The sequence below is a fragment of the Odocoileus virginianus genome, chromosome 10 (genome assembly GCF_023699985.2).
Source record: "Odocoileus virginianus isolate 20LAN1187 ecotype Illinois chromosome 10, Ovbor_1.2, whole genome shotgun sequence".
Classification (NCBI taxonomy): Eukaryota; Metazoa; Chordata; class Mammalia; order Artiodactyla; family Cervidae; genus Odocoileus; species Odocoileus virginianus.
The window spans coordinates 54,984,030-55,004,377 of NC_069683.1; the positions used below are offsets into that span (position 1 = coordinate 54,984,030).

Genomic DNA, 20,348 nt, shown 5'->3' on the forward strand with positions numbered 1-20,348 from the left:
AGTAATAGTTTGAAGATCCCTAGTTCAAATAATACTACATCCAATGGTTTATCATTATAATGAGAAAATTTTATTTATTGAGTATCTAAAGCCAAAATGCAAAAGGTGGTTTTTTCCCCCTTGCAAAATTTTCCTGACAGTTAAGAAAATAGACTATGTAAAATGCTAGTAGTCATTTCTTTATTCATTGCTTACTTGCTAGTCTTGTCGTTGCTCAATTTTCACAAGATCAAGTGAAAATTTCATTCTTGTTTTCTATAAATTTGAAAGTCACTACTTAATACAAGGTGCTCTTATGCCTCCTCCTATTCCCTCATCCAAGAAGATTTTGTTTTTGTTTTTTTTTATTAGTTGGAGGTTAATTACTTTACAGTATTGTAGTGGTTTTGCCATACATTGACATGAATCAGCCATAGATTTACAGATTTACATGTGTGCCCCGTCCTGAACCCCCCTCCCACCTCCCTCCTCATCCCATCCCTCTGGGTCATCCCAGTGCACCAGCCCCGAGCTCTTGTCTCATGCATCCAACCTGGACTGGTGATCTGTTTCACACTTGATAGTATAGATGTTCCGATGCTGTTCTCTCAGATCATCCCACCCTCGCCTTCTCCCATAGAGTCCAAAAGTCTGTTCTATACATCTGTGTCTCTTTTTCTGTCTTGCATATAGGGTTATCATTAACATCTTTCTAAATTCCATATATATGGTTAGTATACTGTATTGGTGTTTATCTTTCTGGCTCACTTCACTCTGTATAATGGGCTCCAGTTTCATCCATCTCATTAGAACTGATTCAAATGTATTCTTTTGAATGGCTGAATAATATTCCATTGTGTATATGTACCACAGCTTCCTTATCCATTCGTCTGCTGATGGGCAGCTAGGTTGCTTCCATGTCCTGGCTATTATAAACAGTGCTGTGATGAACATTGGGGTGCACATGTCTCTTTCAGATCTGGTTTCCTCGGTGTGTATGCCCAGGAGTGGGATTGCTGTGTCATATGGCAGTTCTATTTCCAGTTTTTTAAGGAATCTCCACACTTTTCTCCATAGTGGCTATACTAGCTTGCATTCCCACCAACAGTGTAAGAGGGTTCCCTTTTCTTCACACCATCTCCAGCATTTATTGCTTGTAGACTTTTGGATAGCAGCCATCCTGACTGGCGTGTAATGGTACCTCATTGTGGTTTTGATTTGCATTTCTCTGATAACGAGTGATGTTGAGCATCTTTCCATGTGTTTGTTAGCCATCTGTATGTCTTCCTTGAAGAAATGTCTGTTTAGATCTTTGGCCCATTTTTTGATTGGGTCATTTATTTTTCTGGAATTGAGCTGCAGGAGTTTCTTGTATATTTTTGAGATTAATCCTTTGTCTGTTGCTTTGTTTGCTATTATTCTCTCCCAATCTGAGGGCTGTCTTTTCACCTTGCTTATAGTTTCCTTTGTTGTGCAAAAGCTTTTAAGTTTCATTAGGTCCCATTTGTTTATTTTTGCTTTTATTTCCAATATTCTGGGAGGTGGGTCATAGAGGATCTTGCTGTGATTTATGTCAGAGAGTGTTTTGCCTATGTTCTTCTCTAGAAGTTTTATAGTTTCTGGTCTTAGATTTAGATCTTTAATCCATTTTGAGTTTATTGTTGTGTATGGTGTTAGAAAGTGTTCTAGTTTCATTCTTTTACAAATGGTTGACCAGTTTTCCCAGCACCACTTGTTAAAGAGGTTGTCTTTTTTCCATTGTATATTCTTGCCTCCTTTGTCGAAGATAAGGTTGTCCATAGGTACGTGGATTTATCTCTGGGCTTTCTATTTTGTTCCATTGATCTATATTTCTGTCTTTGTGCCAGTACTGTACTGTCTTGATGACTGTGGCTTTGTAGTAGAGCCTGAAGTCAGGCAGGTTGATTCCTCCAGTTCCATTCTTGTTTCTCAAGATTGCTTTGGCTATTCGAGGTTTTTTGTATTTCCATACAAATTGTGAAATTATTTGTTCTAGTTTTGTGAAGAATACCGTTGGTAGCTTGATAGGGATTGCATTGAATCTATAGATGGCTTTGGGTAGTATACTCATTTTCACAATATTGATTCTTCCAATCCATGAACACAGTATATTTCTCCATCTATTTGTGTATTCTTTGATTTCTTTCATCAGTGTTTTATAGTTTTCTATGTATAGGTCTTTTGTTTCTTTAGGTAGATATACTCCTAAATATTTTATTCTTTTTCTTGCAATGGTGAATGATATTGTTTCCTTAATTTCTCTCTTTTCTCATTGTTAGTATATAGGAATGCAAGGGATTTCTGTGTGTTAGCTTTATATCCTGCAGCTTTACTATATTCATTGATTAGCTCTAATAATTTTCTGGTGGAGTCTTTAGGGTTTTCTATGTAGAGGATCATGTCATCTGCAAACAGTGAGAGTTTCACTTCTTCTTTTCCTATCTGTATTCCTTTTATTTCTTTATCTGCTCTGATTGCTGTGGCCAAAACTTCCAAAACTATGTTGAATAGTAGTGGTGAGAGTGGGCACCCTGTCTTGTTCCTGATTTCAGGGGAAATGCTTTCAATATTTCACCATTGAGGGTAATGTTTGCTGTGGGTTTGTCATATATAGCTTTTATTATGTTGAGGTATGTTCCTTCTATTCCTGCTTTCTGGAGAGTTTTAATCATAAATGGATGTTGAATTTTGTCAAAGGCTTTTTCTGCATCTATTGAGATAATCATATGGTTTTCATCTTTCAATTTGTTAATGTGGTGTATTACATTGATTGATTTGCGGATGTTAAAGAATCCTTTCATTCCTGGGATAAAGCCCACTTGGTCATGATGTATGGTCTTTTTAATATGTTGTTGGATTCTGTTTGCTAGAATTTTGTTAAGGATTTTTGCATCTATGTTCATCAGTGATATTGGTCTGTAGGTTTTTTTGTGTGTGGCATCTTTGCCTGGTTTTGGAATTAGGGTGATAGTGGCCTCATAGAATGAGTTTTGAAGTTTACCTTCTTCTGCAATTTTTCCGGAAGAGTTTGAGTAAGATAGGTGTTAGCTCTTCTCTAAATTTTTGGTAGAATTCAGCTATGAAGCCATCTGGTCCTGGGCTTTTGTTTGCTCGAAGATTTCTGATTACAGTTTCGATTTCCATGCTTGTGATGGGTCTGTTAAGATCTTCTATTTCTTCCTGGTTCAGTTTTGGAAAGTTATACTTTTCTAGGAATTTTTCCATTTCTTCCAAGTTGTCCGTTTTATTGGCATAGAGCTGCTGGTAGTAATCTCTTATGATCCTTTGTATTTCATTGTTGTCTGTTGTGATCTCTCCATTTTCATTTCTAATTTTGTTGATTTGGTTCTCCCTTTGTTTCTTAATGAGTCTGGCTAACGGTTTGTCATTTTTGTTTATTTTTTCAAAAAACCGACTTTTAGCTTTGTTGATTTTTGCTGTGGTCTCTTTTGTTTCTTTTGCATTTATTTCTGCCCTAATTTTTAATGTTTCTTTCCTTCTACTAGCTGTGGGGTTCTTCATTTCTTCCTCCTCTAGTTGCTTTAGGTGTAGAATTAGGTTATTTATTTGACTTTTTTCTTATTTCTTGAGGTAAGCCTGTAATGCTATGAACCTTCCCCTAAGCACTGCGTTTACAGTGTCCCATAGCTTTTGGATTGTTGTGTTTTCATTTTCATTTGTTTCTATGCACATTTTGATTTCTTTTTTGATTTGTTCTATGATTTGTTGGTTATTCAGAAGTGTGTTCTTTAGTCTCCATATGTTTGAATTTTTAATAGTTTTTTTCTTGTAATTGAGATCTAATCTTACTGCATTGTGGTTGGAAAAGATGACTGGAATGATTTCAATTTTTTTGAATTTACCAAGGCTAGATTTGTGGCCCAGGATGTGATCTACTCTGGAGAAGGTTCCATGTGCACTTGAGAAGGAGGTGAAATTGATTGTTTTGGGGTGAAATGTCCTATAGATATCAATTAGGTCTAGCTGGTCCATTGTGTCATTTAAAGTTTGTGTCTACTTGTTAATTTTCTCAAACCAGTCATTCTTAAGGGAAATCAACCCTGACTACTCGTTGTAAGGACTGATACTGAAGCTAAAACCCCAGTATTTCAGTCATCTGATGTGAACAGCTGACTGGAAAAGCCCCTAGTGCTGGGAAAGATTGAAGGCAAAAGGAGGAAAGGTTGTTGGAGGATAAGATAGCTGGGTAGCATCATCGATGCAATGGACATGAACTTGGGCAAATTTCGGGAGATGGTGAGGGACAGGGAGGCCTGGCATGTGGCAGTCCACTGGGTCGCAAAGAGTCAGACACAACTGGATGGCTGAACAACAGTAGAAGTTGCTGATCTCTTAAGATTGAAAGCAGTTTAACAACCCTGAATTTTTACCTGTGCCCCATGTTTATGATCGGCTTCCCCAGGGGCCCAGTGGTGAAGGATCTGCTTGCATTGCAGGAAACACAGGAGACATGAGTTCGGTCTCTGGGTTGGGAAGATCCACTGAAGAGGGCATGGCAACCCAGTCCAGTATTCTTGCTGGAAAAATCCCATGGACGGAGGAGCCTGCTTAGCTATGGTCACGAGGTCTCAAAGAGTCAGACACGTCTGAGGCGACTGAGCACACATGTTTACTGACTGGGACATTGTATTTTACCACCTTTTGTGTGCGCATTAACTGATTACTGTGTATATAGGTGACTTTGCCCTTTTTTTTTTCTTTAACCTTCCTACTCTCTTTATATGTGATTGGCCTACTACCCTTACTGAATATTTGCCTTTACCAGTGAAATTTTTCCTTTAATTTGGCCTACTACCCTTACTGAATATTTGCCTTTACCAGTGAAATTTTTCCTTTAATAATTTTCATATTTCTAATTGTAGCCTTATATAGAGAAATCCCTTTAACGTTGCTTATAAAGTTGGTTTTGTGATGCTGAACTCTTTCGGATTTTACTTCTCTGTAAGACATTTTGATCTGTCTTCCAAATCTGAAGGAAAGCTTTGCTGGGTAATTCCTTGGTTGTAGGTTTTTCTCTTTCATCATTGAAAATTATTTCATGTCACTCCCTTCTGGTTTGCAGACTCTCTGCTGAAAAGTCAAGCTGATTGGCTTAAGAGGGTTCCTTTGTAGATATGTTATTGCTTTTCCCTTGTTGCTTTTAGTAAGTATTCACTCGTATCTTTATTTTTAGCGCTTTTAATTGCAGTGGGTCTTGGTGTTGTCCTCTTTGGGTTGATCCTCTATTTCCTGCACAGGACTCTCTGTACTTCTGGACTTGGATGTCTGTTTCTTTTCTCAAGTTAGGGGTTTTTCAAGCTGTCATGTCTCCAAATACGTTCTCTGTCCCTTTCTCTCTCTCTCTCTCCATCTGGGACCCCTGTCATGGGAATTTTAATGCACTTGATGTTTGCCCAGAGCTCTCTTAAATTGTCCTCTTTTGTTTTCATTCTTTTTTCTCTATTCAGCATCAGTAATTTCCACTGCTCTGTCTGATAGCTTGCTGATTCATTCTTCTGTATCACGCTGTCTCCTGTTGATTCCTTCTAGTATATTTTTCATTTCAGTTATTTTATTCTTCATCTCTGTTTAGGGCTTCCCTGGTGGCTCATTTGGCATAAAGAATCCACTTGCAATGCAGGAGACCTGGGTTCGATCCCTGGGTTGAGAAGATCCCCCGGAGTAGGGCATGGAAACCCACCACAGTATTCTTGCCTGGGGAATCACCATGGAGTATAGCCCACCAGGCTACAGTTTGGTTGTTGTTTAAATTTTCTAACTCTTTGTTAAAAACTTCTAACTTCTCACTCTGTGCATCCACTCTATTTCTGAGTTCTTTGATCATCTTTACAGTCAGTATCCTAAACTCCATTTCATGTAGATTTCTTATCTTCGCCTCACATAGTTCTTCTCCGTGTCTTTATCTTGTTCTTTTATTCTAGAACATTTTCCTCTATCACATCCTTTTGCCTCAGTTGCTGTCTCTTTTTATGTATCTAGTAGATTGGTTGTCTTAGAGAAGCTACCTTTTGTATGATACATCTGTGCTTCCAGCAGCACAGTCCCCTCTCATTACCCAGTCTATATTCTCTGAAAGTCCCCCTATGAAGGTTGCATAAATCTTTCTGTTGTGGTGAGCAGACTGTGTAGGTGGAGTGGAGGCGTGGTTGGCTCAGCTTCTTGCCTTGTGCAGAGTCTGCCAGCCAGTGATAGGTGGGAATGGCTCAAGAAGAAGCTGACTGTGTTACCCCCGGAGGCCCTGGGGCTTCTGCTGGTTCACCACTCTGCAAAGTCAGTATCCAGAGGACTCCAGATCTGTTGCCTGACCACTGATGGGTGAAACCAGGTCCTGGAGTTAGCACTGGACTACTGCCAGTCAAGACTGGGTCCTGGAATCTGGTTATAGAGTCCAGGGATCCTAGAGTTGCTGTCAGGTCACTGGTTGGGGAAGAGAGTTCTTGATATAGTTGGGTATGGGGTCCAGGGTGTCTCAGAGCTTGTGTTAGTCTCCCAAAGCCCAGCTTGTCTTGGGGCAAGGTCTGGCGTGCTGTGGGCAGGCTGCAGGATAGTGGCTTTCTTCTTTCTGCCTCTTGGTTGGTGATGTTGGTCTCAAGGCGAGTGCAGGTTTCCTATGGGTCAGGAGGTTCCCAGGGGTTTCTGGAGCAGGATCCTGCCCTTTGGTAGATAGAGCTGTGTCTGGGGCCCTCTGGTGGGCAGGACCACGTCTAGGGGCATGTCTGGAGACAGCTGTGGACTCAAAGAGGGCTTTAGGCAGCCTGTCTGCTGATAGGTGGAGCTGTGTCACCACCCAGTTGGTCGCTTGGCCTGACATGTCCCAGTGCTGGCACCTACAGGCTCTTGGGGCTCTCTTGGCACTAATGAGCTAGAGGAAAGATCCCACCACTGGTGCCTGCCAGCAACAACTTCCACACAGTAGGAGAATCTCCTGAGAATGGTTGCTGCTGTGGTCTGTTTCTCCACCATGAGCCATATCCACCAGTTGCCTATATGGGAGACTCTCCAAGACCAGCAGGTAGGTCTGTCCCAGACTTCTATCAGATTGCTGCTTTTTTCCTTGGGTCCTGTTATGTGTGAGATTTGGGGTGTGCCCTTTAAGAGTGAAGTCTCAGTTTCCCGCAGTCCTGTGGTGCTACTGAAATTAAGCCAGCTGCCCTTCAATGTTAAATGTTCTGGGGGCTCATCTGTCTGGTGCAAGACCTCTGGGCCAGGGAACCTGATGTGGGGCTCAGAGCACTTGCCCCGAGAGAAAATCTAGAAAGGACCTGAAAAAAATATTTGAAGAGCTAGTACCTGAAAACTTCTCTTAACATGGGAAAGGAAATAGTCATCCAAGTCCCGGAAGCATGGACAGTCCTAGGCAGGACAAACCCAAGGAGGAACACACCAAGACACATATTAATAGTAATTAAGCTGACAGAAATTAAAGACACAGATAGAACATTAAAAGCAACAAGGGAAAATGATAAATAACATACAAGGAAACTTCCATAAGTTTATCAGCTGATTTCTCAACATAAACTCTACAAGCAAGAAGGGAACATTATGATATATTTAAAGTGACGTAAAGGAATAACTTACAGTCAAGAATAGTCTACCAAGCAAGACTTTTGTTCATATTTGACAGAAAAATCAAAAATTCTCCAGACAAGCAAAAGTTAAGAGAATTCAACACCACCAAACCAGCCTTACAACAAATGCTAAAGGAACATCTCTAAACACAAAAGAAGGAAAAATAAGCCCAAAACAATTAAAAAATAGTAATAGGATCATATGTATTCATGATTACCTTAAATATAAATGGGTTAGATGCAGCAAACAAAAGACATAGACTGGCTGGGTGAATAAAAGCATGTGTATGTATGCATTTCCACTCACCACCTCACTCTGTTCAACCTCCCAAATTGTATGTGATTATCTTATATTGTTAGGGTGTGTTTCCAGGATGGCTTTCGACTGTAATTATCTTTTATTTTTTATCTGGCTAATGGTTGTGAAAACTGATAAACATCTTTTACTATTGTGGTTATGTACCTATTACTCGTTTTAATACCATTGTATCATGATTGGTCAACAGAAAATAACAGAATTCTCTATCATTGCAACTACCATTTGATAGAAAAATCTGTAATCACCTTTTAAAATCCAGATGACTTTAGAATTATCTTGGAATTTTTTGAAAAATATAAATGCCCAGGTATTGTTTTTTCTAATTCAGACCTCCAGATATGATTCTAATGAGCAGCCATGTTTAAAAAAAACTGAACTATATGATGATGATTTACTTTTATCTAGTTTGTTTCAGCTTTTCTATTTCATTTTCAGTGCTTCCGTTTCATTTAGGTAATGTTTTCCAATTTCTTTTTTTGTTATTCTTTCTCAAGCTTTTATCAAATGTAGTAGAAAAGCTTTTGTTTACATATATATAGTATGTATTATATATATAAGGAAACATAAATTTTTGCTTAGCTAAAAATTTTGTGACATTTTGGTTTTACTTGTATAAGTATGAATAAAATGCTAAATTTCTAATTTATATTCACTCAAAACTTTGATATAGTTCCATTTATTCTGGCATCTAATATTACTGCTAAAATTCTAGAAAGTTTATTATTTTAGTGATTTTTTTTTTTAAAAAATTGAATGAGGCTTGAAACTTCTAATCCAGTTCTAAGAATATAAAGAAATACTATGTTTAAAAAAAAGGGCTGGGGTGACTAACGTGCAATACAGTATTATTAACTAAAACACAGATTTTGTTCAAATTTCACAAAATTTTATGCTTGTGTCCATTATTTGTTTTAATACCTTATTCAAGGTTTTGCATTGTTAACTAGTTTCATTGAGCAGCTTCAGTTGCATGCAACAAATTCTCATAAATTGTTTTCATTTTTATTGTTACAAATATTTTCTAATTTTCCTTGTAATGGCTATTAGATAACACCCATCATTTTAAAATGGACATTTAATTTCCAAATATATGGGGTTTTAAAGTATCTTTTATATTAACTTCTCAATTAAATCCTTTCTTCTCTACTATCACCTTCTGTATTTTTTCAGTCTTTTAACTTTATTGAGGCTTTCAATGGCTAAGTCAAAGATCTCTCTTTGTAAATGTGACAATCCACTTGAAAATATGTGAGTTATTTTCAAATACCTTTTGATAATGATTTTTAACATAATTCCACAGTGATAAGACTATATGATTTCAATACCTTTAGACCGTGAAATTTTTGCACCTCATTTTATATCCCTGGATATGTTTCAGTGCCTCCTGGTTTATAGTCTATGGGAATTGGAATAGAATTTTTATCCTTCTGTTGTGTGAAAATTATATAAATCTTAATTAAGTTGAATTGGTTCATTGTGCTTTTCATGTCTACTGTATCCTTCTACTTTTCTGTCTACTTATTTTATTAATTTTGAGAGTTTGATATTGAAACTGCAGCTAAGAATCTTAATTTATCTACTTAAAAAAATAATTGTAATATACAGTGGAACTGTATGTAACTGTGTGTAACCTTTTCACTCTTTCCCTCAGACCCCAAACTATTTAAGTTCTGCCTAGAACTGTTTTTTCTTCAAGATCTTAATGACTAACTGACAATTTTTTCCCCAGACATCTTCTCAGTCTTCAATTTATTATCTCCTTATACCAGTTTCAGCAATTGCAGACCACCACTCCTTTTTATTATTCTTTTTCTGCTGCTTTATTCACTAGTCTCCCATCTCGTTCACAGATTCTCCTCCTTTCTTCACCCCTTCACATTATTTTTTTTTTCAGGTATATGTTTCTGCCTTTTTCTTAGACTTTGCCCTTTCTGTGGGCAGTTCTAGTCATTCCCGTAGTATTATTAATGCAACTGTCTTTGTATGGTTACAAATATGACATCTCTTTTAAATGGAGCTGCCTTCCTTATCTTTGCATATCACTTAGTCCACTGCTAATTTTACACTGAGTATAATTGGAACTGTGTTCATTGCCTCTTCCTTAGCCACAATAGGTTTTCTTTCCTGTATTCTTCATGTTTGTTAATCTCAAAAATATATAAATTAATACAGAGGATTATATGTATTAATGCAGTGTATTATTTAATACAGTGTAATTAAAATAATTACAGAGGATTTGAATAATAGCAGATTACCCAAAGCTGCTGCTGCTGCTAAGTCACTTCTCCAACTCTTTGGGATACCATGGACTATAGCCCGCCAGGCTCCTCTGTCCATGGGATTCTCTAGGCAAGAATACTGCAGTGGGTTGCCATGCCCTTCTCCAGCGTATCTTCCTGACCCAGGAATCAAACCCAAGTCTCCTGTGGCTCCTTCTTTGAAGGCAGATTCTTTACCACTGAGCCACCAGGGAAGCCCAGGTTATCCAAAGCAGTTTAAAAAAAAAAAAAGTTCATAGACTTATACTGCCTAATTTTGTGATTTGCTCTGTAAAGATAGAATAATAAGGCAGTGTGATTCTGACATAGATTAATTCTTAAAATGATCAGTGAATCTGATGAACCTATTTACAGGGACGGGGTGTAGATAGAGACATAGAAAATGACCTGGTGGACGGAGCAGGGGAAGGAGGAGAGGGTAGGACAACTTGAGGAAGTAGCGTTGACACATGTACTCTTATCATGTATAAAATAGATGACTAGCAGGAAGCTGCCATGTGACACAGGGAACTGAACCTGATGCTCTGATGACCTAGAGGAGTGGAGTGGGTATGGTGGGGAAGGCTCAGGAGGGAAGGGTTATATATATAATTATGATTCATTTGCACTGATGTGTGGCAGAGCCCACCACAACATTGTAAAGCACTTAGCCTCCAACTGAATAAACAGGGAAGGAAAAGAGTACAAGTTCATCCCAACATAGAATTTTCAAGATATTCTATATTCTATACTGAAGTTTTTTTATAAACTTTAAAGAAAATGAATAGAAAGCCCAGAAATAGACCCGTGCTCTGTAGTCATGTGATTTTTCAACAAAGGTACCAAAGCAATCCCAGGGAAAGGAAAATCTCTTGTGCATGTGGTGCTGGAACAGTAAGATGATCATATGGAAAAACAAAATGAAGCTAAGCCCCTACCTTATACCATAAACCAAAATTAATTTAACATAAATCATAGACTTAGTTGTAAAAACTAAAATCATACAGACTTTAGTGAAAAACGTAGGGGAGTATCTTCATGACTTGGGGATAGGCAAAGATCTCTTTAAAAAGACACAAAAATCATTATAAAAATAATAAAGTAGTCTTCATCAAGTAACTAGAATTATCCTGCAATATTTAGTTTAAAAATTTCAGAGAAAGGAATGCTTCTGAACTCATTCTGTGAGGCCACCATCACCCTGATACCAAAACCAGACAAAAATATCACACACAAAAAAGAAAATTACAGATCAGTATTACTGAAGAATGTTAACACAGAAATCCTCAAGAAAACACTAAACTGAATCCAACAACTCATTAAAAGAATCATACATCATGATCAAGTGGGATTTATCTTAAGAATACGAAGATTTTTTTCAATATCTGCAAATCAGTATGAAACACCACATGAATAAGTGAAGAATAAAAACCATATGATCATCTCAATAGATACAGAAAAATTATTGACAAAATTCAATGCCTGTTTGTGATTGGAAAACTCTTCAGAAAGTGTGCATAAGGGAACTTGTGTTGCTGTGTAGTCACTAAATCGTGTCCAACTCTTTGTAACTCCATGGACTGTAGCCTCCCCAGGCTCCTATGTTCATATTTCCCAGGTAACCATACTGGAGTGGGTTGCCATATCCTTCTCAGGGCATCTTCCCAACCCAGGGATAGAACTCCTGTCTCCTCCATTGGCATGTGGATTCTTTACTGCTGAGCCACCAGGAAAGCCAAATGTAACTTACCTTGACATAATAAGTGCCATATACAACAAACCCACAGCAAGCATCATTCTCACTAGTGAAAAACTGAAAGCTTTCTTAAGATTAGGAACAAGACAAGGATGTCCACTCTCCCTGCTATTATTCAACATAATTTTGGAAGTCATAGTGACAGCAATCAGAGAAGAAAAAGAAAGTAATCTATATTGGAAAAGAAGTTAAACTGTCACTGCTTGAGATAACATGATACTATTCATAGAAAATTCTAAAGATGCTACCAGAAAACTACTAGAGCTCATTGATGAATTTACAAAGTTGCAGGATATAAAATTAACACAGAGAAATCTCTTGCATTCTTATACACTAACAATGAAAGATCAGAAAATCAGCAAAACAATCCCATTCACCATCATATCAAAAAGAATAAAATGCCTAGAAATAAGACTACCTAATGGTGCAAGACTTCTCCCCAGAAAACTGTAAAATATTGCTGAAAGAAATTGAAGATGACGCAAACAGGTAGGGAGATAGACCATGTCTATTGATAGGAAGAATCAATATTGTGAAAATGACTGTAGTACCCAAAGCAATCTACAGATTTAATGTAAGTCCTATCAAATTACTAAGAGCATTTTCCATTACATTAGAACAAAAAATTTTGCAAATAGCCAAAACAGTCTTGAGAAAGAAAAATGGAGCTGAAAGAATCAACCTTTCTGACTTTAGACTGTACTACAAAGCTACAGTCATCAAGACAGTATGATACAGGCAGAAAAAAAAAAAGAAATATAAAACAAGGGAACAGGGTAGAAAGTCCAGAGTAAATAAACCCACACACTTATGGCCACTTAATCTATAACAAAGGAGACAAGAATATGCAATGGACAAAAGGCAGTTTCTTCAAGATGTGGTGCTGGGAAAACTGGACAGCTACATATGAAAAGAATTAATTGAGAACATTTCCTAACACCATACATAAAAATAAACTCACAGTGGATTAAAGACATAAATGATAGGCCAGATACCACAAAACTCTTAGAAGGAAAACTTAGAACACTCTTTGACATGGATCACAGCAAGATCTTTTTCAGTCCACCTCCTAGAGTAAAGAAAATAAAAACAAAAATAAACAAGTGGGCCTTGAAAACTTCTACACAGCAAAGAAAACCATAAACAAAATTAAAAGACAACCCTCAGAATGGGAGGAAATAATTGCAAGTGAAGCAACTGACGAGATTAATCTCCAAAATATACAAATACTTCATGGAACTCAATATAAAAAACAAACAACCCCATCAGAAAATGGCCAGAAGATCTAAATAGACATTTCTCCAAAGAATACATACAGATGGTCAACAAACACATGAAAAGATGGCTCAGCATCACTTTTTCATTAGGTAAATGCAAACTATGGCTACAGCAAGGTATTACCTCACACCAATCAGAATGACCATCTCAAAAAATCTACAGGCAATAAATGCTGGCAAAGGAATGGAGAAAAGGGTGACTCTCCTAAACCATTGGTGGAAATGTAAATTAGTATAGCCACTAGGGAGAACAGTATGGAGGTTTCTTAAAAAAATAAAAGCAGAGCTGCCATGTGATCCTGCAATTCCATTACTGGGCATCTAGCCAGAGAAAACCATAATTCAAAAAGATACATGCAACCCCAATGTTCATTGAAGCACTATTTACAATAGCCAGGACACAGAAGCAGACTAAATATCCATCAACAGAGGAATGGATAAAGAAGATGTGGTACATATGTACAATGGAGTATTACTTAACCATAGAAAGATTGAAATAATGCCATTTGCAGCAACATGGAAGGACCTAGAGAGTGTTATACTGAGTGACATAAATCAAAGACAAATATGTGATATCACTTATATGTGGAATGTTAAAAACAGAAACAGAGTTATCTACAAAACAGAAATGGAGTTACAGATGTAAGTTAACAAGAAAAAGCAGGGAGGGGGATAAACTGGGAGATTGAACTTGACATATACACACTCAGTTCAGTCGCTCAGGCGTGTCCAACTCTTTGTGAACCCAGGAATCACGGAACCCCAGGCCTCCCTGTCCATCACCAACTCCCGGAGTTTACTCAAACCCATGTCCAGTGAGTCGGTGATGCTATCCAGCCATCTCATCCTCTGTCGTCCCCTTCTCCTCCTGCCCCCAATCCCTCCCAGCATCAGGGTATTTTCCAATGAGTCCGCTCTTCACATGAGGTGGCCAAATGGAGTTTCAGCTTCAGCATCAGTCCTTCCAGTGAACACCCAGGACTTACCTCCTTCAGGATGGACTGGTTGGATCTCCTTGCAGTCTCTCAAGAGTCTTCTCCAACACCACAGTTCAAAAGTATCAATTCTTCGACGCTCAGCTTTCTTCACAGTCCAACTCTCACATCCATACATGACCACTGGAAAAATCATAGCCTTGACCAGATGGACCTTTGTTGGCAAAGTAATGTCTCTGCTTTTCAATATGTTATCTAGGTTGGTCATAACTTTCCTTCCAAGGAGTAAGCGTCTTTTAATTTCATGGCTGCAGTCACCATCTGCAGTGATTTGGAGCCCAAAAAAACAGTCAGCCACTGTTTCCACTGTTTCCCCATCTATTTGCCATGAAGTGATGGGACCAGATGCCATGATCTTAGTTTTCTGAATGTTAAGCTTTAAGCCAACTTTTTCACTCTACTAAATAGAAAATAGATAACTGATAAGTACTCAGTATTCTGAGTAGGCCAGGAAATTCTATTCAATCCTCTGTAATGGTTTATATGGGAAAGAATCTCAAAGAGAGTGGATATATGTATATGTATAACTGATTCTTTGTGCTATACATCTGAAATTAGCACAACATTGTAAATCAACTATACTCCAATAAATAAAAAAAATATATATACAGGCAAATCACAGACTAGAAGGAAATACTTGCAAAATTTGACAAAAGGTAAATACATATTTATATATACATATATGTGTGTGTGTGTGTGTGTGTGTATATACATGTATGTATATCCAAGAGATAGATCCAGGATATATGAAAAATTCCTGAATTTCAATAATAAATAAATGTGATTTGGAGCAATTCATAAATTAATATATGTAAATAACCAGTAAGAACATGGGTATTTAACATTATTAGTCATCAGGAATGCAAATTAAAATCTTAATGCGATATGCCACCAGAATGGCCAAAATATAAAGCATTTACAAATGCTGACATGGTTGTGAAGTAATGGGAATTATCCTGAAATATTGTTGAAAATATAAATTAATACAACCATTTTGGAAAACTTACTGATAGTTTTTTTTTTTTCCTAAAAATAGCATAGTTACGCTATGACCCAGCAATTCCACTGTGAGCTCTTTATCCAAGAAAAATGTAAACATAGGTTACAAAAAAAGACTAGTAGAAGTTTAATAGCACTTCTATTCATAATAGCTAAAAACGGGCAAGAGTCCAGCTGTCCATCAATAGGAAAATAAATAAGCAAGCATATATTTATACAGTGGAATACTGTTCATCAATACAAAGGATTGATTTGCTAATAAATGTAACAAAAAATACTGAGTAAAAGAAATCTTGCACAAAAGAGTATATATAAGTTTCCATTAATATGAAATGCTAGAATAGGCAAAATTTCAGAGGGAAGAAAAAAATCATAATAATGGTTGCCTTAGGACTGATGGAATAAGGATTAAGGAGTTTGAGGGATCTGGGGGTTGATGAATGAAAAGCTATTATCACTGAACAGGTTTGCATAAGAAAAGTCCTCTCAGCATGAGACTAGCTAGAGGCTTATGGCCAGAAGAGAAGGAGGGCAAAGGAGTTCCTGAGGTGAAGGAGACTGCAGTGACTGTCTCTGGAGGTTACAAGTCTAAGTGATGTTGCTTAGTAGCACACTGAGGAGTCTGGATCAGAGATAGTAGTGACTTCGGGTCTTAAAACCCCAACCTCTGTCTTATCAATGGCTAGCAGATGTTCAGTGTTGTTTTGTGCAGTATACAAAGCAGGCAAGCTATAAATCATTAAAAGTCTGCTTGTTTGGGGTCATTTTTTAAAAAATAATTGAATGTATAAAAATGTTAGTTTATACAACATTTAATTCCAGCTGATGTTGGAGCTAATGGATCTCAGCCTGCAATGAAGATGTAAACAACTCAGGCCAATACAGAGAAGCCATCTTCATCTAATAAATATAACAACTGAGAAGGAATAAGAGGAAATTTTTTTAGAGTGATGATAACGTTCTACATCTTGATAAAGGTTTAAATCACACAAGTGAATACATTTGTCAAAACTCATGAAGTATATACCTAAGAATTGTGCATTGCACATGATATGCATGCTAAAATACCCAGGGTAAAATGTACTGCTGTATCAGTTTGTACTGAAACACCAAAAATAGAATGGGTTAGTAGATAGTTGGATAGGTATCTGATAAAGCAAGTATAGTAAAATTTTAATAGTAGAATATAGGTTGGGATATACATATGTTTATTATAAAATATTTTGCTTTTTGTTTAAAAAAGTTTATAATGAGATATCGAGGCCTACCAGGTCAAGATAGACTAAGTAACAAGAAGTACTGAGTAAAAAAAAATCTTACACAAAAGAGTATATGTAAGTTTCCGTTAATGTGAAAAGACAAGCTGTTAGGAAACTATGCTATTGCATTAAAAAAAAAAAAATTATAGAGCTTTGTATTTCTTGACTGATTTTAAACTATAATTTCTGTAGAAACAATCCTATGTTTGATAATTTGGCTGAAGATATGTGGTGTTTGCTCTTTCACAGAGAAAGTCCTTCTGCTAGCCTGGACACATGTGCGTTTCTGTCATCGTTTGCGTGCTCCAGTCGGACTCTGCTTATTGATGGCCGAGTCGAACTCAAAAGAGGCCTGCAGAGGCAGGAGCGGCATCTTTTCCTGTTCAATGATCTGTTTGTTGTGGCCAAAATCAAGTAAGTATACTGGACACTTTCTCCTGGCTTATCATTATGAAGTTGCATTTCCACTAACAAAGATAACCTTTCTTTTCAATATCACTATAAGATTATGTGGCCTCTATTACCATAACTAATGTCTGAAGTGAGTTTTATGTTTGTTTTGGTTTTGAAAAAATATTCCAGTTATTTACTCATTTAACAAGTGTTCACTTAAGTCCTGCTCTGTGCCATGCTGTGAATAAATATAGGGGATACAGTGAAGAATGTGATGGATATGGTCCCTGCTTTCCTGATGCTTTCATTTACAACGTGGATGGGGGGGGAAATTACAAATTGTGCTTACTGCCATGAAGAAAATCGGGTAAAGTGAATTATGGGATATATGTTAGGTAGGAAGAATAAAATCAATGAAGAGTGAAAAACGACTAGCCATTCAGATATTAGGAGGGTGGGTATTCAAAGTAGAAGTAATAGCAGGTACAAAGCAGGTGGGAAAGTTTGGCCCTTTGAAGTTGAAAGAAGGCCTATGTCACTGGAGCATAATAAGCAGGAAGAGAGTAATATAAATTGATATTGGAGAAATAGACAAGGATCAGTTATCAGGACCTTTGTTGGCTGCATGAATTATCTATTGCTATATAACAAATTACCCCAAAAGGTAACAGTTTATGACTACAAACTTTTTTCTCTGAGTCAAAAATCTGGGCATCGTTTAGCCAGGTGTTTCTGGCTCAAGGGCCCTAATGAGGTTACAGTAGAGCTGTTGACCAGGTTTATAGTCATCTCAGAGCTTGAATGAAGAGTCTTCAAACCTCCCAGTTCACTCATGTGGATCCTGGCTATCCTCAGTTCCACAGTGGCTCTTGGCCAGAGGCTGTGGTTCTTTTCCATGTAAGTCTCTCCACAGAGCTGCTCTTACCATGGAATTGTTTCCTTTAAAGTGAAAGATCCAAGAGAGTGAGGAAGAGAGTATTGAAGAAGTGTGTGTGTTCAGTTGCAGCAAGAATATTGAAGTCGGTTGCCATGCCCTCCTCCAGGGGATCTTCCCAACCCAAGGATTGAACCCGCGTCTCCTACGTCTCCTGCATTGCAGGTGGATTTTTTACATTCTGAGCCATTGAGAAAGCCCTCTTGAAGGGAGAGAACACCTAAAATAGAAGCTGCAGTCCTTTCTAACCTAACTTTAAAAGTAGTATACCATCATTTCTAATATAGGCTATTAGCCACTCAGAATATTGGGAAGCCAGGATCTTTGGGGGTATCTTGGAGGCTGAGTACCAAAAGGCCATGATAGAGTTTACATTTTATTCCAAATGGTTTTAACTAGGGGAGTAGCATAATGAGGTACATATTTTTTAAATACTCTTCTCGCTATAGTAGATAATGGGATTAGAGGGTAGACAGGAGTAGAAGCAAGGAGACTGGACTGGAGGTTATTGTAATAGTCCTGATGAGAGATAATGAAGGCTTTATCTGGAGAAATGGGAGTTAAATGAAGGATGCAGACATATTTGAATATACTTTCTGTTCAGTTCAGTCGCCCACTTGTGTCCAACTATTTATGACCCCATGGACTGCAGCATGCCAGGCTTCCCTGTCCGTCACCAACTCCCAGAGCTTGCTCTAATTCATGTCCACTGAGTCTGTGATACCATCCAAGCATTTCATCTCTGTTGTCCCCTTCTTCTCCTACCTTCAGTCTTTCCCAGCATTAGAGTCTTTTCTACTGAGTCAGCTCTTCGATTCAGGTGGCCAAAGTATTGGAGTTTCAGCTTCAACATCAGTCCTTCCAATGAATACTCAGGGTTGTTTTCCTTTACAATTGACTGGTTTGATCTTGCAGTCCAGGGGACTCTCAAGAGTCTTCTCCAACACCACAGTTCAAAAGCATCAATTCTTTGGCGCTCAGCTTTCTTTATGGTACAACTCTCACATCCATACATGACTACTGGAAAAGCCATAGCTTTGACTATACAAACCTTTGTTGGCAAAGTAATGTCTCTGCTTTTTACTATGCTGTCTAGGTTGGTCAAAACTTTCCTTCCAAGGAGTAAGCATCTTTTAATTTCATGATGACTATAGTCATCATCTGCAGTGATTTTGGAGCCCAAGAAAATAAAGTTTCTACTGTTTGCACTGTTTCCCCATCTATTTGCCATGAAGTGATGGGACCAGATGCCATGATCTTTGTTTTTTGAATGTTGAGTGTTAAGCCAACTTTTTCACTCACCTCTTTCACTTTTATTAAGAGGCTCTTTAGTTCCTCCTCACTTTCTACCATAAGGGTGGTGTCATCTGCATATCTGAGGTTATTGATATTTCTCCTGGCAATATTGATTCCAGCTTGTGCTTCATCCAGCCCAGCATTTCACATGATGTACTCTGCATATAAGTTAAACAAGCAGGATGACAATATATAGCCTTGACATACCCTTTTCCCAATTTGGAACCTGTCTGTTGTTTCATGTCTGGTTCTAACTTGCTTCTTGACCTGCATACAGATTTCTCAGGAGGCATGTAAGGTGGTCGGTCTGGTGTTCCCATCTCTTTAGGAATTTTCCAGTTTGTTGTGACCCACACAGTCAAAGGTTTTGGTGTAGTCAAAAAAGCAGAAGTAGATGTTTTTCTGGAATTCTCTTCCTTTTTCTATGATCCAGTGGATGTTGACAATTTGATCTCTGGTTCTTCTGCCTTTTCTAAATCCCGCTTGAACATCTGGAAGTTCTTGGTTCACATACTATTGAAGCCTAGCTTAGAGAACTTTCAGCATTACTTTGCTAGCCTGTGAGAACAGTGCAATTGTGCAGTACTTTGAACATTCTTTGGCTTTGCCTTTTTGGGGGATTGGAATGAAAACTGACCTTTTCCAGTCCTGTGGCCGGCCACTGCTGAGTTTTCCAAATTTGTTCTCATGTTGAGTGCTGCACTTTAACAGCATCATCTTTTAGAATTTGAGATAGCTCAGCTGGAATTCCATCACCTCCACTAGCTTTGTTCATAGTGATGCTTCCTAAGGCCCACTTAACTTCACATTCCAGGATGTCTGGCTCTAGGTGAGTGATCACACCATCATGATTATCTGGGTCATTAAGATCTTTTTGTATAGTTCTTCTGTGTATTCTTGCCACCTCTTCTTAATGTCTTCCTCTTCTGTTAGGTCCATACCGTTTCTGTCCTTTATTGTGCCCATCTTTATATGCAATGTTCCCTTAATAGTTCTAATTTTTTTTAAGAGATCTCTAGTCTTTCCCATTTTATTGCTCTCCTATATTTCTTTACACGGATCATTTAGGAAGGCTTTCTTATCTCTCCTTGCTATTCTTTGGAACTCTGCATTCAAATGGGTATATCTTTCCTTTTCTCCTTTGCCTTTAACTTCTCTTCTTTCCTCATATACTTTAGAGGTACCCTAAAGAATTCATTTTTACTCAACACTATTCTAGTGCAGTTAACTTCCAACCTAGAACATGAAAGCTATAACTTGCTGTGATCCCTTT

General features: G+C 37.7%; 1 protein-coding gene across 4 annotated transcripts in view; it reads left to right on the plus strand.

Moving 5' to 3' along the window:
* ARHGAP20 (Rho GTPase activating protein 20) overlaps positions 1–20,348 on the plus strand; it is a 190,192-nt gene that overhangs the window by 86,131 nt on the left and 83,713 nt on the right. For all 4 annotated transcript variants that reach the window (XM_070473609.1, XM_020869998.2, XM_070473608.1 and 1 more), the window contains exon 3: positions 16,702–16,866. In XM_070473609.1, the coding sequence (XP_070329710.1) occupies positions 16,702–16,866 (165 nt within the window). The remainder of the gene's footprint in view (positions 1–16,701; positions 16,867–20,348) is intronic.